Source organism: Arachis stenosperma, chromosome 6 (genome assembly GCF_014773155.1).
Source record: "Arachis stenosperma cultivar V10309 chromosome 6, arast.V10309.gnm1.PFL2, whole genome shotgun sequence".
In the NCBI taxonomy this organism is placed as follows: Eukaryota; Viridiplantae; Streptophyta; class Magnoliopsida; order Fabales; family Fabaceae; genus Arachis; species Arachis stenosperma.
In genome coordinates, this window is record NC_080382.1 from 7787233 (window position 1) to 7812427 (window position 25195).

Below are 25195 nucleotides of genomic sequence, written 5' to 3' on the forward strand. Positions count from 1 at the left end.
TGAACATAATAGATAGGGACACGTTGTGCACCTTTCACAGCAAGAACAAAAGAGGTGAGAGCTCTTGCAGCGGTGGCGACGCTATGGCTCTGCAGAAACGAAGAAGAATAATGGACTAACTGTAGAGACGTGAAGAGATGGAGCCCGAGACTATTCTAGAGCTTTTACGTTTTGTGCTTCTTTAATTTAAAAAAATGGGTTGGGCTGGAAAATTGGTACCGCCAAATAGCAAAATCCCGCCAACCCACATCGCCTAAACCGCTGGCTTTGGTGGACTTTGGCGGGGCGGAGTAGGTTTTCTCGCCGGACTTAGTGTTTTTTTGGTAACGGGGTATTTTTGTAATTTTTTTGCCAAAACCTAACTTTTCTCAACCCAACTTACAAGGAAAATGAAGATGAAAATTGATTGTTTTGAATTATGTTTTGAAGATAATATTTATAATTATTTTTGAATTATGTTTATTTTGCTTTTGAGACAATATTTATAATTATGTTTTGGATTAAAACAAAGATTTTAATGTTTGTGAATATAAAAATTATAATTTTTTTTATACCTTTAGAAATTATAATAGTTAAAAGTAAAAATAAAAAAGTAAAAAATAGAAAAAAAAATTTTATGTCTTTATATATATTATTTAATAGTCAAAAGTAAAAAAAAAAAATAGGACATTTGGCGGGGCCGCCAGCGTGCAGTTAGGCAGGGCTGTGTAAGATTTTACGACCGTCTCACTAGGCGAGGCGGGACGGGGCGGGTTGGGTTGTCAAATGGAATAGCCCGGCCTGTTAAGCCCGTGGGTTAAATGGGTTGGACTGTTTAAGCCTGCTTTATTCGCGGGCTATAATTTTTCAGTTGGACCGTTTATGGTCATCCTGATGGGTTAAACGGGCCAGCCCGTTTATTTTTTTATTTTATTTTTTGAAAAATATTTTGACAAAAAAATTACTTTTTAGGTAAAAAATAATATTTTTTTAGTTCATGGTTCGGATTTTCAAGTCGAATTGAGAGAAATATTGACTAAAAATACTTTTTTTTTTGAAAAAATGTAAAAAAGTAAACGGGCCACCCGTCTAGCCCGCGGGCTAGCCCGTTTAACTCGTCATTTTTTCCAGATTAATCGGACTCAGCCCAAAATTTAAACGGGTTTAATTTTAGAGGCAAAACCCGCCCATTTAAATGGGTAAACGGGTTGATCTGATGGGTTTGACTCATTTTGACGGCTCTAGGGGCGGGCTTTCTTGCTTGCCACCCCTAGTTTGAAATAATAACCTATAATACAAAAGTTTAAGACATAGCTCTTGAAAATGGTTTCCCCCTTAAAATTTAAGGTGAAAAAAACCGTTCTCAAAATGTTTAAACCATAATTCTAAAAACTGAACCGAATCAACCGGTTCAATTGGATTAACCAAAAATCGATCACCAAGCAAGTTCAAGTAGATTTAGAAATCGTCTGGCTAAAAACTGGTTACAAAACCGATCAAACCGTTAATTAACCAATGAACCGACAGAACTGTCCGATTTTTTTGGAGGTTTCCGATTCGAAAACAAACACTCCAAACACACGCTGTTTCGTCGTGTAGAAAAAAAACAAAAGGGAAAAACAGCAAAACGCAGAACTCAAGTAGTGAATAGGAGTGTGTATGGCCCGGCCCGGCCCCGTGCACTTTAGGGCCTAATTTGGTGTGATTTCATCGGGTCTAGGGCCGGGTAAGGGTCTCAAAAATAGACCCGGTCATTATTTCGGGTCGGGTCCGGGCTATGGCTCGGGTCACCCGAAGTCGGCCCGGTGGCCCGGTCATCATACACAATTAATATTTTGTGTTATTAGCGATGGATGATGGCTATTCTTATCTGGAATTTAAGTATTATAAACCTTAATATTTTGTCTTATTAGTTATTATAAGACTATAAGTTAATGTTTTATGTTTAAAATGCATAAGATTTTAGACTAATGCATAATGTTGTGTTATTTGTATTGATTTAAATATTTGGTGTTATTATAAAATATTAGTATTGGTTATGATTATGCTTTAATTTTAGAGAAGAGTCTGTTCTTATTTTTCTAAGTGAATTTTACCATGTCAAATAATAGTTGGAACCTTGAAAATTTGGATATTTTCACATGCTAACTTATAAGAAGGTATCAATGTAATGTAATGTTAATGGCCCGATTTTCACCCGGTTTTTATCCGGTATAATCGTAGCCCGAAAATGTATAGATTTCATCGGATCTAGGGCCAAATTCAGGTCTAATAAATAAGCCCGGTATATATTTCGGATCGAATCTGGATCACATCAAACCCGGTTTCACCCGGCGCATGCACACCCCTAATAGTGAACCCTAAATCAAACGTAACCCATCTGTTCTTCACAAAGGCACAAACTCATCTCCTCTCCTCTCTTCTCTGAGAACCTCATTCTGTCTAGCTTTGTAATGGTGATCCTCAGTACAGTGTACAGCCACTGCCTCCATCCATCATAGCTGTTGTGATAGCACCATCAATATCAGAATCAAAGCCACATCTTACATGATTTGGTGAACTTTTGTGTATTTTGGTATTCTTGACTTCTCACCTCACCAGCTTCATTGCTTTTTCTACTTGATCTCTGTTGCACTTTCGTGCAGATGCAGTTGATCCTGCCTTTGTAGCATTTTTTATATGGTATCCTGCAACTTCTCTCTCTTGCAGGGGTTCGCGCAGCCCCCGCAGCCACCGCAGCCACGGGTTTGACCACTGCAGCCCCCACGGCGTCGTTGTCATCGCCAAGCTCGCCTTCTCTCTGTTCGCCGGTAAGTAATACTCTGTTCACAGTTTCGCACTTTACAGCCATCTCCTTGGCGTCTGCTTGCTGGTTTAGGGTTTAGCAATTGATTTTTGATAATACTTGTTATTTGTTTCAAATTGATTTGCTGATTAGCTGGATTTTCTGAGGTTATTGTGTGCTGGTTTAGTAATTGTGTGCTGGATTTTCATGTAATTTTTCTGTAGTAATTTGACTTTCTTTTGTTTGTATTCAGAGAATGCTTGTTGCTTTTTTCACCTTCTTTTCTGAATCTGTTATTGTATCTAATCACGTCCACATTGTACTTCCTTGGAAAAATGTTGCTGTTGCTTCTGATAAATCTATTGTGCTGTTAAATATTCCATTATCATTGCTCTGCTTAGGTGATTAAATATTCCATTATCATTGCTCTGCCTAGGTGATAAATCTATTTTTGTATATAGGTGTTTGTTTAAATGATGTCTGCTTTCCACCGATTGCTGTTACTGTTAATGACTTATTTCCGTGAGACTTCAGAGTATGACAGTATCTTATTTATATGTTGCTAGACTGAGAAATTCTAATTAATAAGTTGCTTCAGCTTTCTAATTCAATACCCCCCCCCCCCCTTCTCTCTCTCTCTCTTATTCTCTTCTATATTTTTTTTTATTTTTTTTAGCTCTTATTTTTCTTTTGGTGGTGAAGTTTCTTTATGCGAAACTGAAAATATTTGTTGCTGTTGTTAGCAGGAAGCTCGAGAAGAAGCATGGGATAAAGTTTCTATTCTTGAGCTTGAGATAGATGCTGCAATGCGGGATCTAGATTTTGAGAGGAGATTAAGAGGTGCCAAGGAAAGACTTATGCTTTGGTAAGGAACAAGTTGTTTCTGTTTAACATGATCACCGGACAACTGTAGTTTGAAAATTATGTAAGAATGAATCTGTATGTAGAAAAGAATATTAGAGGACATCGCAGCATGGGCTACTTTACTTGAATACTGTAATTCTTTGGCTTGCTTTACAGTTTACATATAACATTTTTTTCTAAAATTGGTGATTAAAATAGACAAGAGCAGGAATTCTATGACTTCTTAATTAGAATTATCACTAGTGTGTATATTATGGTTATGTGAACATTACTATCATAGATTCTGAATGGAATTCAGGTATCCTGAAAATATGAAGAATAAAGGATGTATGAAGTATAAACATCTACAAGAATATGAAAGCAATTAGCAGAGCAATTGAGCCTAAATAAAAGTAGGACCACGGCTGAATAGTTTTTATTGTATTTATTAGAATGGACTACTCAACAATGTCATTGCAGTGAAAATTGCAGATCCTAGTATTCATCTGTTGGATATGTCATTTATGCTAAGTTAATCAGCTTTGTTTAGTAGTCCCTATTGGTTAACATGCTGCAGCTTTGCACTGTTTGTATTAAATGCTGATCGGCACTTTAACTTTATGAGGCAACATCTACACCTGCATTATGCTTTGATTTTGCCACTGAAGCTCATTGATGTCATGCAGGGAAACACAACTACGGGCATTTTATTCCATTACTGAGGAGATGCAAGTACTCTTTGCTAAGCAACAGGAGCAATTAAATGCTATGCAGAGAACTCTTGAAAACGAAGAGAATTACGAGAATACTTCTGTAGATATGGATGGAGTGATCGGTGGAACCCCTGGAAGAGAGAGAAGTTGCAGGATACTATAGTTGCAGGATCAACTGCATCTATGCTGAAGCGCAACAGAGATCAAGTAGAAACCTCAAGCAATGAACCTAGTGTCACTGAGAAGCATGACTGTGAGGTGAGAAGTCAAGAATGCCAAAATACACGAGTTCACCAGTGCAGATCATGACCATGATGTAAGAGGTGGCTTTGGTTATGATATTAATGGTGCTGGCACAACAGATATGATGGATGGAGGTGCTGGCGGTACTGAGGATCCCCATTACAAGGCTAGACGGAATGAGGAAGATGACACTTCTACGGAAGAAGATTACACATATGATTAGGATTATTGGATTTGGTGGACCTCAAATGGTATATACAAAGATTGTTAAAATGAGAAAACTTCAAAGAAAATTATGGGCTTCTAATGAAGTCAGAGCTTCTAATCTTTCACTCAGCATTGACATAACATTGTCCTAAGTGCAACTGAGAAATTAAAGGAGAGTGAGGTCAAGACTTTGAGAAAAGTCTTACTTGACTTTAGCTTGTCTTACTAGTTTTTGTTATTAAATTTTGTACCGTAATTGTTTGAAAATTCTGATTTATGTTTAGACTGAAGAGATCACTATAACTCGAGACATTAAAAGATACGACCAACACACCAGGAATAGAAGTGTCGGAAGTTGCAGGTGTAGCCACGACCAAGAAACCAGGATTGCCACAACATCCTATGCATCATTATCCAGTGGTCCATCCTTATCAACCTTATGGTGGAGTCCTCCCAATTCCTTTTCATCTTGTTCAAAATGGCATGGCGTACTTCAACCATTATCCTTCTATTGCTGGAAGTAAATCATATCCTCAGTTATCCCATGTCTCGCCGTATTCTAGTGGACCCAGTGATAGTTATACATGGGTTGGACTTTTGAATGATGTCATCAACAACAAAAAGCCAGAGTAATAATCTACATATTATATTTTAAATTTTCTTCATTTTTTTATGGTATAGGATCTTGAATCATAGACTTTTGTGACATTGACATAATAGGCTATTTATTATGGTCGTTCATGGATGTGTTCAAATTATTGAGTAGAAAACTGATACAGAAATTTGTTTTCTTTTCATATTTCTTAGTTAGGAAACTTAACTGTTATAAAACTGATACAGAAATTATTATTTGACATGATGGAAATAAGATTGCAGGATGAATGTTGCTGCTTTAGATTCTTGTCAAGAGATGGTGTTGATATTCATCATTCCCTTAAGGTTAGTCTGTGTTTGTTCTTTAAAAGGTGTACTGAAAAATTTGTTTGGTTTCTGTTTTTTAACAGCGTTGTAGACTTTAGGATCGCACGATCTTCTAGTCACCAGATAGCGCATGGTGACACTACTATGTTCATAGTGCAGGATATAGATTGCATTGAAGGTAAATTCATTTTAATACACCAAAATTTTGCTTTCTGAAATAGGCAATTTACTGGAATTATCAGTGATTCATCTTCCTTTTCTTTAATTAAAAAAACAAACAGGTTGTAATACTAGTTCTCGATGTTCATGCAGCTATTGCAAAAGATCCTCAGCACTTCCGGCAAATTGTTGTTTTCCTGGTTGACAAATTTCGGATAGACAATTCTCTTTTGGAGAACTATGCTTTTTCCTTGTTCCAAAATTTTATCTTTATTTATGCAGTTTCACTAAAATATTGTATTTGCTTATATTTTTACCTTTAGTTATTAAATTCTATTTTTTTTAATGCTCTAGAGGAGGTGCTTTGATAATTCGCCGACTTTGTGTTCTCTTGAATGTTGAGAGAGTCTATCATGAACTTTCTACAATACTATATGGGGAACCTTATTTGGATTTTGCATCAATTTTTTTTAGGTTGGTTGACTTTTCTGCCAGCTTGAATAGCAAGATGCAACACATGTGTAAATTATGATATATATATATATATATATTCATAGGTCTATATGATATCGGAAGCAACCATTCCACCTTTAAACAACATGATTTAACTAGACCAGAATTCTAACAAGAATTAAAACAATGCATGTATTACTGCCAACGAGAATAGAAGGGTTAAGTATGATTTTGGTCCCTAACGTAGGGGCTGAAAATTTATTTCGTCCCTCGGCTTTTTTTCGCTCGAAAATGGTCCCCAAAGTTTCAGTTTATTGTAAAATGGTCCTTCGGACAAAAATACCCCTCTCTCTCTCTCCCCTCTTTTTCCTCAACCAGAAACAGAAGCAGAATCCCAAATGCAGGCAGAGGAGGAGCAGCGGCGTGGAGCGGCGGCGGCGTGGAGCTGTTGCGACGGCGACCTTCCCTCTTCCCCCTTTCCCCTCTTCCCGAAACAACACCCCCTCCCCCCGTCTCGGCAGCGCTGTGTTTTCTCCCACCACCACCATCAGAACCCACCACCACCACCACATCATCATCATCATCATCATCATCAGAAGAAGAAGAAGAAGAAGAACAGCACCTAAACCACCAGAATAAAACCACCACTAACACCAGAACCCACAACCACCACATTATCATCATCATCATCATCATCAGAAATCCACAACAATATTCCACAACAAATTTCAACAACAACAATATTCCACAACAAATTTTAAAAAAAATCCAAAAATTTCACAAACAAATCAAGTTCACAGAAGAAGAAGAAAGAAGAAGAAGAAGAATTGGTGGTGCGGTGGTGAGGCGGATGGTGGTGGTGCGGCAGGGGCGATGGTGCGGTGGAAGAAGAAGAAGAAGAAGAAGAAGAAGAAGAAGAAGAAGAAGAAGGTGGTGGTGGTGGTGGCGGCGCGGTGCGGTGCGGGAGGAGAAGAAGAAGAAGAAGTGTCGGACGGCGGTGCGGCGACAGGAAGAAGAAGAAGCGGCGGGCGGGCGCGGCGGTGCGGCGGCGATGCGGCGGCATGGATCCCCTTTCTCTCCCCCCTCCACCCTCCCCCTCCCCTCCCTTTTCTCTCCCCCCCCCTTTTCTCCCACCCACCCCGCTTCTGTATCCCCCCCTTCTCTTTTCTTTCTTTTTTTCTTTTTTTATTTATTTATTTTATATTTATTTTATTTTATAATTTTTTAATAAAGGGTAATTTGGTAATAAAAAAAATATAATTGATAAAAAGGACGATTTTAAAACAAACTGAAACTTTGGGGACCATTTTAAAGCGAAAAAAAGCCGAGGGACGAAAGAAATTTTCAGCCCCTACATTAGGGACCAAAATCATACTTAACCCAGAATAGAATGTTCATGGGATGTTTCAAAGATCCCCTGGATCTTCCTAATTCCAAAGTTTCAATTTACTCAAGTGATGGCATCAACTTTCCTAATACCCTCTTAGGCTAGTTTCAACCTTAGTTAGCTTTTACAATTGGGAGTAATTTCTTGACAGATTATCCACTGCCATTGGAAAAAAAAAACAGCATCATGAATATATCATATAAAGAATATCTTTCCCCATGGATTTTATACATTTTTGTTGCTCAACAACTGCTGTTCAATTCACAAGGATTAGAGCTGTTACTGATTTCCAACTCAACAGTGTTGAACATGAGAATCACACATTGGAATTGTACCATGTGTTTTCTGAACTATGAAAATAGGATCAACTCAACAAATCTAAACTACGGGTTAAATAGAAGGAGGACAAATAAACTTCTTACAGCACTTGCAAGCTAGTTACTTTTCGAAGTGCAGATGGAATAGCTCCATGAATGCTATTTCCACTCCAGTTTCTTCGGTGCACATATAAAATAAGCATGAGGAATAGAGGAGATGCTGTTACTTCTTTCTATTTCTTATTAAGTCATAAGTTAAAATAAGGAAAAATATAAAGGTCCGACAAATTATTCAAAGATCAATCAGTACTTGTTATTTAATTGTCACCAGTACAATTTACATAGTTTATACATCCGATATTTACACACATTGCTTTTTTAAAAAAAGAATTGTATTGACATAAATATTAGGGTACACAATAACTTTGCCTTAAACGCAAAAAAATCTACTTATAATTCACAGGGTTTATAGATTGTGTAGTTTGGATATGTCATCTGGCAAGAAGCCCTTTAGACCACTGGTCATCAACAGAAACAGCATGAAATAACAAATAATATTGAGATTAAATATTCATTTTGAGTTTTCAACATGAACATAATGGCTTCATGCCCTAGTGGTACAAACTTCTTTGTCAAGTGCAGAGTGGAGTTGATATGGACATTCAAAAAGGGAACATAGAAAGGGATGTTTTCATAAACCAAAGCAAAGCAAAGCAAAGCAAAGCAAACCAAAACTTAAACTTCCCAAATGATTTAGGAAAACATTGTCTGTAAACCAAAATAAATTAACAGGATCTGATTGTAAGTTTTCTGTGGGCAGAGACACCTATAACCATTGGCTTCTAATTTGTTACTTAAGGAGCTATGTGGTAAAGGGGAAAAAAAGAAATGGTATTTGGTTTTGTAACAAGAAAGAAAAGACTGCATGGAATAAGAAGGTAATCATTAAGCTAAGATGCCACTAAATGGTCTGCACAACAAAATGTATAATAAAAACCTAATAAAGATAATAAGAAATTACAGTCCATCAATGAGCCATTTGCTGCTACTCTTGTTTAGCTGGCAGTCTGCTTCAATCCATGGATGTTGTTGAGGAACACAAGGATCACCATTCCACCCAAACCTGGGAGGAAGCCCCAAAGCCTTCTTCAATGTTTGTAAAGCCTTAACTAGAATAAAAGAACAATAATCAACTAGCAAAAACTTTAAAAGACTTGATTCACCATAAACTAAATTCACGATTATTAATAGTGCATAAAATTAGAGAAAAGTAAATGAAATAGCATCATAAAGAGATACTAAGCTTGAACATTTCCTGACAAGCAGATACCCAAAGAATGACAATAGCAATATAGGAGCACTAGGATGAGAAAGATACTAAAATAAATTATTGACAGTGTGTCTTATATTAGGAAGTACCAGTACGTAGGACCTAAACCAATTCCATGCTGCAATCTGAATTAGTAAAACACCAAAAAAATTGAATGACTTCAGATTTATTGATTAATTAGACCAAAAAGAAATAAAGAAAGAAACCAGGGAACTGTATAATTCTGCATCACTAAAAAATATAGGTCCTAGCTATGTGTTATGTTATTACTAACTTGCCAAAGAAGAGCCTAACACAAATCCTGAATGCATATAAGAGGCCATACAGAGACATTCATAAGGAAAGCTATATGTAATTCTGTATTAACGAAGTAAATCTTAAAAAGAGTTATCTAAAAATTTTATCACAAGAAGAGATGTACCTGCTCACTATGTTCCTGGGGAAAGTAATGAACGAGACTTCCCACTTGAGGCAAAGAGACGAGGGCCAGCACAAGCATGCCACAGTTCTGAATTCAAAGTCTTTCTCACAGAAAAGTGTTGACCTCGGAGCTCTTCTGCATTTTCTATAAAAAAATTTGGAAATCCATCAGCAAAAGACCTGGAGAACCATAAAATTAGTCAGCTTTTAAATTTTCTTTTTCTAAACGACACATGAAGAAACATCAAAACATAAAATGAATTTGTAAGCCAAAATCTGAAATAAAATGAATGTTCATTCTGTTAAGTTCAGAGCATAGCCAAATGAGAACTGGGGTGAAGTGATGAACATAGATGAGAAAATGAGAATAATACACAGTCAGTTCATTGTTTTGCAAGAATTCAGAGAAATTGGGAATGAATTTGTATTTGAACTAGAGACTCTTGAGTTTATGGCTTTATGCAGATCAATATATCATTTAATTTATTTTCTACCTTTTATTGTTCATATAAGACGTAGTTTCTACTATCACATCAGTAAGACTCAATTCTAATCAAAACCATACACTGTTTCAATATATAAATGGTTGATTTGATGAAAGCTTGTTCATATAATGTAAATTTTGCTGTATTTGCTTGCTCTTCTCGGATCAAAGATGCCGAATAGAGTTAATTAAAAAAATAAATGAATAAACTAACAGGATTCTTCTAATATGCTAAAGTAAGTTATAGACTTTAGATAGCTTAAAGAACTCCTACAATCAGTTCCTTTTTTCTTTTTTTAATCAAAGTTTCTTTTCATTATATCTGTTAATTAAAAAACATGACTCTTTTTTCTTTCCCTTTTTTTCTTTTTCCTTTTTCCTTTTTCTTTTCAAGAAAGCAAAATAAGCTCATCCAAATGTTCAGTTATCATTGAAATCGCTAGAATAGGAGCCAATACACAATCAATTAATACTTCCCTTAATGAGACCCCAATTCCAGGCAAAATAGCAATCCCAGAAGCTCCAGCAACAATCTCTCACATTGATGCTTAAGTTTTTCATTTTGTCAAAATTAACAACAACGAATATAAAATCACAGAAATCAATCCAAATTACATTAATTACGAAAATCACAACAATGCTATAATAATTAAAATCATAAAAATCACAGGGAGGGAATTACTAGAAGGGAGAGGCTGACGACAGTGATGAAGAACGCACAAGACGGCGATGCTCTATAGAACGCACAAGCTGCAGTGACCTTGGCAGGGCGCCGTGGAGGGAGCTTCTTTGTCTTCTTTACCGGGGAGGAGAAGCGAGATTGAAGAGGAGAGAAGGAGATACAAAATAATATGAAGGGATATGTGAGAATTAGATTTGTTTAATTTTGTTCATATGAATGATTATTAGGATTTATAGAAAGACAAATAATTTTATTAAATGTGTTTTTGTTTTTATTTTTCAAATTATTTAAAATTTAAAACAGTAAAATTAAATTATTAATCTAAAAAGAATAATTTTTGTCTAATATATAAAAAGAAATATTTAAATTTTTTTATAAAATTAAATAAAAAAATATTTTTTATTTTTATTAAATTATAAAAATATTTTAGTAAAATTAGTGATATGATATATAATTTTTTTAAAAAATTTAATGCTAGAAAATAAATTTTACATGACTTATTATTATTTGTCTATATTTTAAATATATTAGTACGTATATTTTCATTAAATTATAAAATTATTTTTATAAAATTAATAATATGATATATACTTTTTTTAAAAAAATCTGATGCTGATATAAAAAATAAATTTTACATCATTTATTATCATTTATCCATATTAATACGTATAAATTTATCATTCCTAACAAGCAAACACCATTCTAGTTACTCGATAGGTTTACCAACACCGAGTTATCTGCTAAATGTAATACATCCTTTTCTTTTTTTGGTCAAGAGCTTTTTAGGCTTAGGCCTCATGTATAATTATTATAATTGGGCTGGGCTTGTATTAGGAAAAAGTTTATTTTCGTAAGAATTAGTCTATACTTAATGATGAAAATTTAGGTGCAGTCGACTTTATGTGAAGTTGATAATTGAGAGCCATTAGATGATTTGACTGATTTGATTAAATTTTTATCTAACAATTCTCAACTATAAACTTCACGTAAAGTCGATTGTATCTGAATTTTCGCCATACTAGATTGTAATGGACTAAAGTGAAAAATCCCTATCATGGGATGCACATCCAAGATGATTGCCTATTCCATACACTTGACAGTTGACAACTAAAACACCAGAAAAGTAACGATCCGTGAAATTGTAATTTGTTGAATTGCATGCTCTTCGTTCTTCTAACATGTACACCTGCAAATAATAAACAATACATAAGGTGAAGATATTCCAAATCATAGAGCTATGAGAGATTAAAAAACGAACATTAGAGCATTCGTGACCTTAGCTTTCAATAGTTGCACGTGAGTCGTGACATGCATGTTGAAAAAAAGAAAAAAAAAATAGGGTAGGGCAAAGGCCAATAACAATAGGATATATTAATCCTATAAAAGTATAAAAAAAAAAAGAAGAAACAAATGGAGCATTCAGAAAAGGACGTAATCCATAAAGTGGTTAATGCAAAGTGGGATGTTAAGAACAAATTCAAGTTAAGCAGAATTTGCGACTGTACGTCAGTGTTTGGTCCCGTTCGCTATCAAAATAATGTTATTTATGTAGTGTGTTTGGCGGAGAAATAAAGAAAATAGAATGCATGTATATAGAAATTGTTAAATACAAAATAAGACATTATTTAAGTCATTATTCTTATCGGCTTTTCATAAACAAAAAAGGCCAAAAAACAATTAAAACAAAACAAATCGTACCATTGAACTATCCTACGAAAGTTCGAGGTACCTTCCTTACACACGATAGTGCAAAGATTCAACTTTAGTGTTGCTACTCCCACCCGGAGGTGCAAAAAACAACCTTTAATATAACAATTCATCTCAGTATCCTTTTTAAACTCCGCATATATTACAATGAAAACATTTAATGTAACACAATAAAATAAGACCATTGTGTGTACACTTGTTAAAAAAGTTTTAAACGGAGTAATTCGGATAAAAACGCTTAAAACATATTTTTTTAAAGATATTTTTTAATAATTAAAATTCAATACATATATTAATTAAATTATATTATTTTTATCAAAATTAGATCAGATAAATTAATTTAGCCGAAAAATTGATAAATTAAATCTTACGCAAATTAATATTTTTTATAAAAAATAACTACAATAATCCTATTATAAAAAGTAACTGAAATACTTCTATTTTATATATATATATATATATAAAATTTTGAGGACCTTAAATCTTAATTCTATAACAGCATAGAGAAAAGTGAAGAGAAGAATTAGAATTTAGAATTCTGAATATATATAAAATAAGAAGAATAAGAGTGTTTTAGTTATTTTTTATAATAGAGATATTGTAGTTATTTTTATAAAAAAATATTAATTTATATCGATTCAAAATGTAGTTTACTGATTTTTTAGCCAAATCAATTTATCTTATATAATTTTGACAAAAATAATACAATTTAATCAATTACATGTATTGAATTTTAATTACTAAAATATATTTTAAAAAAATATTTTAAGTGTATTTATCTGAGTGGTTTCCATAATTAATAGCAATGAGTAAAATTAAAAGAAGAAAAAAAAGAAGCATATGGTATATATCGTTGTCATAATGGAGTATTATATTAGGGCTGGCATACATGACAAGCAACCACAACTAAGTTTTATAAAAAGAAAAAATATAGTAGACGTTGGTTGCGTATATGAATTATTGAAATGCCATTTCTCAACCTTACGGAACATTTAAGAAGATATTATCTGCATATTTTTGGAATGAGACACTACAACTTGCTAAAACGAAGAATCTAATTCTTAATCAGTATTAGTACCAGAGATACGTTGATGTTATGTATTTAAGAAATTTTTGGAGGTCACTAAATTTTAGTATTTTTTATTATTATTTAATTTACATAAATATTAAATTATCTTTAATAAATAAATTTTATTAATTATGTGTACAAATTTTAAAAAATATAAATATAAATTGTATTAATTTATGTGTATAAAATTTTAATAAATAAAAATAAAAATTATATATTTTTATGTATAAAATATCTATAAATATAGATATAAATTATTGTTGATCAAATATTAGTTAAAAATGATAATATTTAATGCTTAGTTAACATTGTTCTATGTATTTGCTTACTTTTTTTTTCCAGTTCAAGCTTTCTGCTTATATATTTATCAAAAAATAAATAAAAATACTCTATTATTAGCCTATTCAAAATAGTTAACGTCATGTGGAAATTTGTAAACGTAATGTACTCATCGTTGCTTCGTTGTTATCCCAGAAATTTTAATACTTAATTTCTCTTTATACTGACGATGAATCCGATAGTAACCAACGAATCTACTTGGCATTTTACGACACAATAAGTTCCACGTAAGAAATAAGTACTGTAAATAAATGAAATAATTCAAAGGTAATACCGTCATCCAAAAATAAATGAATAAATAAATGAAGAAGAAGCTAGAGCTGAACCTGAAGAGATGATAATTACTGATTATAATATGGACACGCAAAATGAAACAGAATATGTATACAAAATAATTGAAAATGTCATCAAATGGATAGAATATATATAAGTATAAGAAATTAATTTTTAATTAATTGATATTAGTTTTTTTATTATAAATTTATTTTTTAAGTGTTATGATTTAAAATGAGGATTTAAACTTTAAAATTTACGATTTAAAATTTAAGAATTATAATTAAAATTCAAAAATAATTTTAAGAAATTATTTAATATGAATTTAAAAATAATTAGTTCTTTTTATATTTTGAATTATTTATTATTTTTTTATATATATCTATACTTGTATATTATTATTGTTATTAAATTTGATCAAATTAAATACGAATAAATTGAATCAATTTAGTTGATGAAAAATACAAATTTTCAGAAATAATTACAAGGTAACTATGATGGGATAAAAGATTTTAATATCATTGGTTGATGATAAATAATTGTCAAAAGTAAAAATTATGGGAAATTTACTTGGAAAAAATGAATCGCTACGGTTTTAAAATCAACAACATGAGTTGTAATTTTTTTTTAATTTTATAAAATCAATTTCATAAAAAGCGAATTGTATTTTTTTTAAATACAATTTCACTTTTTTTTAAAAAGCATAAATTATATATTTTTTTAATATTTATAATTTTTCTTTTAAATATTTATGTTTAATTTTATTTTTATTATTTTTTATTTGTATCAAAATTATTTTTAGACTTTAATTTAATATAAAATTTTATAAACAAAATTAAAAATTTTCATAAATAATTTTGATACAAATAAAAAATATTAAAAGATAAAATTAAATGAATAAAAATATTAAAAATAAAACTAAATAAAATTAAACCTTATAAATATAAAAAAATTAAAACAAAAATCATACTTTATTCTTTAAAAAAACATCAGTTTTTTAAAAATGTAATTACAAGTTAATATTCAATTTAGTTCATGGACTTATACTTGAGTCTAGGAATAGCAATTCCACACGAATCTACGGGTACTCATCCCGCCCCTACTCGTTTGGGTTGGGTTTTTAGTGAGGCAGGTTTTTTGGAGGGGCGGGATGAGGTTGAATTTAGGTAATACCCGCTCCGCTATATATATAATATATAATTTTAATATATAATATGTATAATATATGTAAAATAAATAGTAAATAATTAATAATATTGTATCATATTTAAATTTTTATTTTAATTTATATTATGTACGTGATGATAATTATATAAATTTTGAAATTTAATTTTATTTATTAGATTTTAATAATTATAGGATCAGGTAAGGGCGAAACGAATACCCACATAAATATGTTAGGGTTCAACGTTTTACTACCTGCAGATAAAAACGGATTCTATGCAGGTTATTAACGGCAAAACAGGGTCGGATAGAGTAAAAACCCGTCCCTACCCGTTCTGTTGCCATCCCTACTCGAACTCCCATTTAGTCCTTAAAATTTTAATTATCTTTTTAATGTCTTCAAAATTTACAAACATTATTTATATTAATCTTTAAAACAATTTTCGGCATAAAAAATTTAATGAAATATTGACATAAATAATTAAATATCATGCTAAAATTTATAAAATTATATTATTTTAATTTTGACACTTAAATATTTTAAAAATAATATTGGATTACTTGTTTTAAGTGAAATTTTTTTAATAAATATTATTTATTATATTTTTTTTAGACTATTTAAATGTTAAAACAAAAACAACATACAAATTAATATGAATTATATTTATAAAATTTAAAAATTAAATAAAAATAATTAAAATTTCAAAAGCTAAATTAAAATTCGCCTATAATTTGATGGACCAAATTTGAATATTATCCCTGCAATTATCGTCTAACTGGTTTGGCCAACGTGGAGGATACATTGATTATTAATATTGGGTAGCGACCTTCCAACTTTTATGTGCACCTCACTCACTCCTTTTTCAATTTCCATTTCAGCTCTGCGCTTCAAGCTTCAATCCACCAACAAAGGTTTCATTTTTCTTTTCATTCCGTCTTTGACTTCTCCTTTACTTCTCCCCGGTGTTTTATCTGAACACGATCTTGTTTTGCTCTCCCTTTTTCTCTCTTGTTTTTTTCTTTTTTCTTTTCAATTTGATGTTTCTATTCTTATTCGTATTTTCGGGATCTGTATGAAATTGTAGCATTAGTTAAAGGATTTGGTCCCGTTTTAAACTTTACTGCCTTATTGACCATACCTGGAAAAACAAAAAATCGTTTTTGATCAAATTCAAAACTCACTGTGGTAGCTTAGATATTACAAAGTCAACTATTTTCACGTTTTGCATTGAGTGCTTAGTAAGAAAATGAAGTCAGCAGTTGCCTAATAATATCTAACTTTCTGTTTATCAGTTTATCTGATTTTATGTCTTATTATTTGTATACGAAGCTGATGCTCTGGTAGTGTAGAAATTAGACTCAATTTTCATAGTGTCCTTATTGTTATACTGTGTAAAGTTAGGACTGTATTCACTTGAAGTTTCTTTTCTCATTTTGGTGACAGATTTTCCCTGAATATGGGGGCCAAGCATTTGGCACTGGTTTTCTGTTTATGGGCTGTAACATGTTGTTCACTTCTTCCTTCTTTCTCATTTGGACTTCTGAGAGTTGGTCTGAGCAAAAGGCCTCTTGATCTTCAAAGTATTAATGCTGCTAAAAAGGCGAGAGAAGTCTTAATGTCTGGAAGGCCAATCATGGGTGCATATGAGAAGTATTTTGTTGGGTCAAATGGTGAAGATATAGTACCTTTGAAGAATTACATGGATGCTCAGTATTTTGGTGAGATCGGAATAGGCACACCTCCACAGCCCTTTACTGTCATATTTGATACTGGCAGTTCCAACCTTTGGGTTCCATCCTCCAAGTGCTATTTTTCTGTGAGTTCACTGCTTAACTTTTGTGCTTTTGCAACCCTGTAAATACAAGTTTATCCTATTGACTAATGTTCTTTTCCAGCTTGCTTGCTATACACACAATTGGTACAAGCCAAAGAAATCTAAAACATACATAAAAAATGGTAATGTTATCTTTGAAGTATTCATGTTCACTATGTTGAACTTTGATTGATGAAAACACTGAATTATAGTATTACTGCTAACTTCTTAATCAGGAACATCATGTAAAATAGCCTATGGTACTGGATCAATATCTGGTTTCTTCAGTCAAGATAGTGTTAAAGTCGGTGATGCTGTTGTCAAGAATCAGGTGAGAGACTGACTCTATTCATGAGCTTCCTTCCCAACATAAATTGCTTGGTTTTGTAGCAAATTTACACGTGTCACTATTATAATCTGCAGGATTTCATTGAAGCTACTCGTGAAGGAAGTCTTACCTTTCTGGCAGCGAAGTTTGATGGCATACTTGGGCTTGGATTTCAAGAGATCTCAGTCGAGAAATCAGTGCCAGTATGGTATATATTTTGACCCTTTTCTTGTTTTTGTATGTGTCTGGTTTACATGCTAGATTAAGTATGATGAATATTTACTGTGCCTTTTAATTTATGGTTCATTCTTTTACAACCATAGGTACAAGATGATGGATCAAAATCTTGTCAACGAGAAGGTATTCTCTTTCTGGCTCAGTGGGGATCCAAATGCGAAAAAGGGTGGTGAACTAGTTTTTGGTGGGGTTGACCCTAAGCACTTCAAAGGAGAACACATTTATGTTCCAGTTACTACAAAAGGTTACTGGCAGGTTAGCAAAATTTAAGATTTAGTTTATCTAGGAATTCCTTTTATATATGTATAATATAATCCTTTACACCAGAAAAATTTTAACGTGAAAATTTTCTCTCTCAGATTGAGATGGGAGATTTTTATATTGGAGGTGTTTCAACAGGTGAATTTATTGTTCTCTAACAATTTGCAACTTCGCTCTTTGTTTCGAAGTGCGCCAAATTCTGTAATATTTATGTATATCAAATATCATTGTTATTTTTAGGTGTTTGTGAGGGTGGCTGCGCTGCAATTGTGGACTCTGGAACATCCTTGCTTGCTGGTCCAACTGTATGTGCTTGCATGCTTGCATCTTTTCTCTTCTTTTTTGGTTTTCTTTTTCTTTCCTTTTTCCCTCTCACACGGAGTTCTGTTCTATGATATACACTGACTCGTGATCGATTTTAGCCTGTTGTGGCTGAAATCAACCATGCTATTGGTGCTGAAGGAGTTCTGAGTGTAGAGTGTAAGGAAGTTGTGTCTCAATATGGAGAGTTGATCTGGGATCTTTTAGTGTCAGGGGTATGTTTTCCTGCCTTCCCTGTGAACATTTGAACATGATTTGTGGCCGACATTTGTCCAGATGCATCTCCACTCATTGAACATAAATTTTATCTGGGTCTGCAGGTACAACCAGGAGAAATATGCTCGCAAGTTGGGTTATGCTCTAGCAAAAAGAGGTCTGGAAATCCTTTATTTGATAAGCCTTTTTACCTGTTGATGTATTCTTTTCTGCTTCCATTGTTTTTGAGGTTTTAACCTACCTTGCTTGTTCTGCAATACTCCGGCCTACTTAAGGCTTCTAGATTTACTTGCATTCCCTTTACTTTGCAGTGTTGGGATTGAGATGGTGACCGAAAAGGTTCAGAGTGAGGTGTCTGCCAAAGATACACCTTTGTGTTCTTCTTGTCAGATGCTTGTGATTTGGATCCAAAATCAACTAAGTCAAAAGAATACGAAGGATAGAGTATTCAACTATGTAAATCAAGTAAGCCTTCTGAATCATCCTGCTAACAAGCTTGAGCCGTAGTTCGTACTTGTATGTTATAAGCATATATTGAGTGTTTGTTTTGATAATTGGCAGCTTTGTGAGAGCCTGCCAAGCCCATCTGGAGAGTCAGTGATAAGCTGCGATAGTCTTTCTCGGATGCCAAACATTACCTTTACTATTGGCGATAAACCTTTCGTTCTTACACCAGACCAGGTTAGGCCCTGGGATTTCAGTGAACTGGAAAATTACCTTCACTACTAATTATGCTGTTATTTTCTAATTTCTATGGATTGCAGCTAACACTAACACTTGAGTTTGCTGTGTTAATTCCAAAACTGCTTTTGGTATTTTCAGTATATCTTGAGAACTGGAGAAGGCATTACAGAGGTCTGCCTTAGTGGGTTTATTGCTCTTGATGTTCCTGCTCCAAGGGGACCTCTCTGGTATATTACCTTGTTTATATTAATTTATCAATCAATTTAAAGGAATTTATGCTTAAACTTGCTTTGGTATGGGATTAACCACACATGATACTGAGCTTTATCCTTTTTCTGTGATACTACTTTCTTTGTGTGCAGGATTCTTGGGGATGTTTTCATGAGGGTCTATCACACTGTCTTTGACTACGGGAATCTCCAAGTTGGTTTTGCTAAATCTGCTTAACCAGATTTATGGAGGATTATCTTCCATGATGTTGTAATAATATTGCTCGTGTTGTAATTTGTAAAGCAGCTCTTAAAACTTGTTACTACTATATTTCAGGTTCACTTTGTGATTCCACAAATGTATTTATGAATGTAGGATAAAATAGTAAAATACTGTGCTTTTTACATTAAAAGAGTTTCATTTCATTCCATGTTTAACACTGTTCAGGATTTCCAGTGTATATATATGTATCTCTTCAATTTTTTTTTTTTACCAAAGAGAAACTGTTAATTTATGAATAAAATTGGTATTGAGTATTATGGTTTGATATTCATTTTTAAAATCAAATGGCTTATAAGACATGCATATTTGAAACAACATATGCAATATCGTAAGTCAAGTGTCAGGGATAGTAATCCCTTCAAAGACAGAATAGCGTCACATCAATAATATTTCTTTCACGCACATATATAATCCTTTGACACAGAATTCAGCCCCATGAATAATATTTCTTTCAGGTATATTGTTTTCACCCAACTCCCAACTTCCAACTCTCCGAATCAATAGATCCCAAATATTATGTTCTTGATCTGGCAATTATGACAAATATCAAATACAACATTTCACATAAACCAATCCACTTGGAGGATATATCAGGTAGTATCATGCTGAGTCAGAGCAGCAAGAGTAAGGTTCCACTATTCTTCATCAGAATCATTGCCAAAAATCGATGAAATGGGAACATTTTTTTTCTTTGCAATATTTGGCTTCTTGATACCAACCGAGACCTGCATGAATTTGGGGGAAGAATCAGTGCTAACATACTAATATTTTAGACAGAAAACCTTGAGTTTTGAACAGAACATCAAGTAGTCAATGATGCAATTCCATGAAAGATGTTAAGCATATACCCAACCATCATGAGACCAAATCCTGATTTCTTTACAAAACTTTGATCTATATATACCTTGGAAGCAGTGCCTTTAGAAGAAAACCCAAATTTCAATGTGTTCCGCTGCTCTTGATCTGTTAGTGCAGTAGCAGTTTTTGATTCAGACGAAGCTGATGCTGATCCAGACTCTTGCTGCAGTTGAAGTCGTTGTTGCTTTTGTGCATCAGCCCTGATTAGTAGGGATTCAGAGTAAAAGATGACATGGGAAGAAGGAAGTTAAAAACCACCCATGGAAGAAACATAAGGGGGCAAGAGGGACTAAAAAAACTCTACAGAAAGATCAACACACAAAAGGTAGAACAGGTATAAGAGCGATACATTTGAGCAAACTTCGCCATCTCTTTCTCTTGACGCTGTTGTTCTCGTTTTTGCCTATCATCTCGGCTACTACTACCATGCATTTCCTTCATTTGTTTGAAACGCTGTAATCACACAAGGAATTTGTATTAGAAGAAAAATAAAATTGTGCCAATTTGGGAACCAAGTTTAGTATTTAAGTGAATTGACTACCTTTCTGTGATTGTGATCATAAGAGCTCAAGTGTGCTTCAAATTCCATTGCCAATTTGTATTGCTTGTTGCAGAGTTCACAATAGAACACCTTTCGAATTTCTTTCACTTCGGTTTGAATTTTTTGTTCGCGTTCTGCTAACACCTGAATTTTCATAATGTGCACGAAGCAGGGCAGAAGAAGCCACCAGGTAATAAAAACTGCAGGAAATTCTCAAGATCTTCCAAAGTTGATGGTTCCTTATGACATACCAATCCGGTCAAAAGACATGCATATATGGTATATGCTGCCTTCTGCTACTAGGTTCAGGTTTAAGAAAATGGATACATCAACCTCAATACTACTACATGGTTCATGCACTAAGAACAACTACAAAGGAAATTATGAGGCATACCTCCCGCTTTCTCACATTTTCCTCTGTCTCCTCCAACTCAATATCTAGTTTTCTTCGCTGGATATTTTCCTCTGCGGTGAAAAAATCATCCTCCTCTTGTTTACCAACCCCAAGTCTTGGATCTCTCATCCCCGACTTTATTGGCTCAATGATTCCTACACGAATTAGATGGACAATTTAACAAAGAAATCATTTGATCCAAGTGTATGGCAAAACCAAATTGTATTTTGCCAAAGCATCCCATAGTTAGGAACATACACAATTAATATTTAAAAGGAAGAAAATAAAATTATCTTTGTTACCAAAATGACTATCTACCAGGAGAGTAAAGTGCAAGCCCACCATTAACAAATTAAATAATGAAGCAGCACAAGAGAAGTATCGCAACTCTTCTCCAAAAGTGTTTTTACTTTGCAGAACACTAAATGGAGTTTCTAAATGCCACATAGGGAACTATTCTTATTCTTAATGGATACAAAATTTACGAAATGAAAAAATATAACAGATAAAATTACAATAATTGCTGCAATAGTCTATGAAAACAACTACATGCAGATGTATGGACAAGAAAGAAGAAACAGTGAGATGTACATTCTTAAGTTTTGAATGTTCATAGGGTATTATATACCACTGCAATAAGTGATTTAGCGGGAAGAAAAACTTGTGAGCTCATCAACACCACTAAGAATTGATGATAAAGGACTTAATGAAAGTCACACAGCATACAAGGATAGACAATGGCTAAATGCATCCCTATTAAGTACATTACAGAGAGGAAGAGATTGATAACTATTGATGAAAATAATACAATAACAGACCTTGCTCGTCCTTCCCAAGACCTTTCCCTTTCCAACCCATCTTTTGGAGAAGCTTGAAGCCAATATTAGATGACGTTAACTGCGTATCAAGGGATGCTTGTTCTACATTTTCCAGGTCAACATTCTCTGTTGGCCTGTGGTTGATCGGCAAACGAAAATCCTCCAACGAATTCTCAACAAAGGAGTCCTGATATGCCTGTAACAAGCACTTCATCTCAACACATATAGAAATGGAATAACAGCAATAGTTGTGCAAGCTGACATAATTGTTTTACCACTTACCAGTATCAAATGTTAATTTTCTTAAATCAGCAACTTGTAGCTGATAAAAATACATATATAAAACTCAAACAGCTTCTTCAACAAACAAAACAAAGAAATCAAATCTAGTACCTGGTCTCTTTTATGTTGTCTCCTGTCTCGGCCACTGCCAGTGTCCTGTCTCCCATTGGTCCAACGATAGTCCATTATGCATGTAGCTGCAAAGTCACAAGAAACAAACATAACAATAAAATGCAAAGATATTTATTGACATAGGATCAACAAGCACATCAAAAACCCTTACTCAAAACACAAGCTTTTGAACATACATATGAAATTACAAGCTCCGGGTAATTGAAAAGCAGGCCTATATAGTACATATATCCATGTAGTTCAAGTTACATAAAATTCAAAGTACCCAACCCAGGTTGAAAAGCTAGGATTTTGCACAACCCTTTTGAAATTCAACCAAAACCCAGCTGTGAAATAAATAAATAAATAAATAGAGAGTATGGATTGAGAAAACCCTAGCTCAGAAGAGTGTATGGTATCGAAAAGAGGATACCTTAATTCAAAGTTGTTATGGCAAAGATACGGTGCTGGCGTTGGATGAAGTTTTGGGATTTCAATGCATAGTCTTCAGCATTCAGATTTATTGATATTTCAGATTTGATCACGAAAATAAACGGATCACACCAAATTATTTTTGTAATAAAAAAAAAGAAAAAGAAAAAGAGAATTAATTAACTAATTAAGAATGGACCGTGTTGACTATTGACTTTTGAAAATATGGGTTTGGGCCGTTTCTGTTGCTACAAAACAAAAAATTCTAAACCCAAACTATAAAAGAGGCCTAGAGGGTGAATGATTTCTTGATGCTACATCGTTTTGCACTAATATTAGTGCATAAATAGATTAATGGTTAGATGAAGACAACATAATTCAACGGTTTTTAATTAGTAGAATTTATTTTTTATAATTTGAACCCAATAATTTTATATTATTTATTTATTTTTAACATATTGACTCTAATTATGATGATAAATTAATTTTTAACACTAAGGAATGATTCACCCTTAAAGAGTGAGAATTTTTTTTAAGAATAAACTCCAAGTATAAATGATAGTTGTTTATTGAATTTGAATTCCACCTTGTACAATTTATTGGTCAATAACAAACTTTTAAATAGAACTCAGATCATAATAAATTAGTTAATAATTATTTAAACGATATATTTTATAAATAATTTTTATTTATCAACAAATGTAGTTCAACGAAATTAGAAATTACTTATTGATTATTGGCCAATGAATATCCAAAAATTTATGTTTAGTGACTAAAGAAGAGAAATTTATTAATTTTATTAATTAGAAAATATAAGAAAAGAAAATGATGAATATTATTATCCGGATTTGAATTCTCTTAATTTTGAATTTTACTTTAAAGAGAAAAATGTGATATCTCACTATTTATTTCATAAGTAGGATTAAGAGAAAATATAAGAAAAAAATTATTTAAGAACGAGAGATCACACTTTACCATCTAAAATAAAAATTCAAAAGTTAGAAAATCCAAATAATTGATTACTACTAGTAACAAGCACCAGTTTATTTAGTTTATATCAACTTCTTGTATCTGCTATGGAGACCATATCACCAAAATTAAAGCGCAAAAACAGTTAAAGCATGCTAATTATATATCTAATAAAAGACCCTTTAACATAATTAATTACCATTTTATTTTATTCGCAGTAGATGCGAATATCTCTAAGATAAATCCCACAATAGCTACAAATTTGTACTAGACTAGATAGATATATATATGTACAAGACATAAAGTTTTAGAATATCGAAAAGGAAGAGAATAAATTGTACAGAGAAACTTGTCTATCCAAACCAAAAGATCATTTAATTTATATGTATGTTGCAGCTTTTGCTAGTAGTGATGATGAAACGTTTGCATCAAAAGAACCTTTAGCTTAGTTCCACGTTGCTTTTCACATAGCTCTATATACATACATAGATAGCATTATGCTGAAAATCCTAGGAATGAAGTTAACCTTCTCAGAAGATGTTATGAGATAGATATCGCTTTCACACAATCCTGCTTTAATTTTTATAACATACTCAATTCAGTGAACTTATTTTCTTCTTAATTATAACAGCTATGATCTTTATCTAAAGTATATGAATGGAAGGAAGCTAAACTCGTTTAATAAGATTGTCCTCATTATTCTTAAATGTGATTACAGCAAAGAGAAGCACCATCACATCACAATGGCTTAAAATAGCAAGAAGGAATATATTATTGTAGGGGCTAATTATATTTTATATATAAATATAGAAAAGGGAATACACATATAATATATAGAGTTCCGTGTGCCTAAAAGTACATGTTGGTATGCCAAACCTTGGCCCTTAAAAGGTATTTTAATTTAATATAATTTAAGATTTTTTGCAGATTCCTCATGACAGCTTGAAGGCAATAAGATAATG

At 32.8% G+C, this 25195-nt stretch overlaps 3 protein-coding genes and 1 long non-coding RNA gene across 12 annotated transcripts; 2 read left to right on the forward strand and 2 right to left on the reverse strand.

The window, feature by feature from the left end:
• Positions 1–2359: 2359 nt before the first annotated feature.
• Positions 2360–6464, forward strand: LOC130936043 (uncharacterized). Its single transcript, XR_009068036.1, has 5 exons — positions 2360–2554; positions 2689–2789; positions 3511–3629; positions 4294–5869; positions 6004–6464. It is a non-coding gene; the product is annotated as an uncharacterized LOC130936043 (long non-coding RNA).
• A 1348-nt stretch (positions 6465–7812) lies between these two features.
• On the reverse strand, positions 7813–11117 carry LOC130932987 (receptor-like protein 4). 9 transcript variants are annotated; one of them, XM_057862465.1, is made up of 4 exons: positions 10924–11109; positions 9759–9902; positions 9427–9462; positions 7872–9171 (listed from the first exon to the last, which is right to left on the reverse strand). In XM_057862465.1, exons 2-4 carry the CDS (start codon positions 9834–9836, stop codon positions 9025–9027), a joined length of 261 nt encoding a protein of 86 aa, XP_057718448.1. In that variant the 5' UTR covers positions 9837–9902; positions 10924–11109; the 3' UTR covers positions 7872–9024. The 9 variants fall into 9 exon arrangements, 1 of the variants encoding a protein (XP_057718448.1); XR_009067575.1 differs by having other exon boundaries at positions 7875–9176; XR_009067573.1 differs by lacking the exon at positions 10924–11109 and having other exon boundaries at positions 7873–9176; positions 9759–10915.
• Positions 11118–16241: 5124 nt separating this feature from the next.
• Positions 16242–19992, forward strand: LOC130933298 (aspartic proteinase-like). Its single transcript, XM_057862877.1, has 14 exons — positions 16242–16387; positions 16920–17292; positions 17372–17432; positions 17526–17620; positions 17713–17825; positions 17941–18109; positions 18214–18253; positions 18356–18420; positions 18538–18651; positions 18757–18809; positions 18964–19117; positions 19214–19333; positions 19475–19563; positions 19699–19992. The coding sequence occupies exons 2-14, from the start codon at positions 16933–16935 to the stop codon at positions 19781–19783; spliced, it is 1518 nt and encodes a 505-aa protein (XP_057718860.1). The 5' UTR covers positions 16242–16387; positions 16920–16932; the 3' UTR covers positions 19784–19992.
• Positions 19993–20198: 206 nt separating this feature from the next.
• Positions 20199–23395, reverse strand: LOC130933299 (uncharacterized). The gene is made up of 8 exons (XM_057862878.1): positions 23266–23395; positions 22833–22918; positions 22440–22635; positions 21622–21776; positions 21228–21371; positions 21036–21139; positions 20733–20886; positions 20199–20553 (listed from the first exon to the last, which is right to left on the reverse strand). Exons 2-8 carry the CDS (start codon positions 22905–22907, stop codon positions 20464–20466), a joined length of 918 nt encoding a protein of 305 aa, XP_057718861.1. The 5' UTR covers positions 22908–22918; positions 23266–23395; the 3' UTR covers positions 20199–20463.
• Between the last annotated feature and the right edge of the window lie 1800 nt (positions 23396–25195).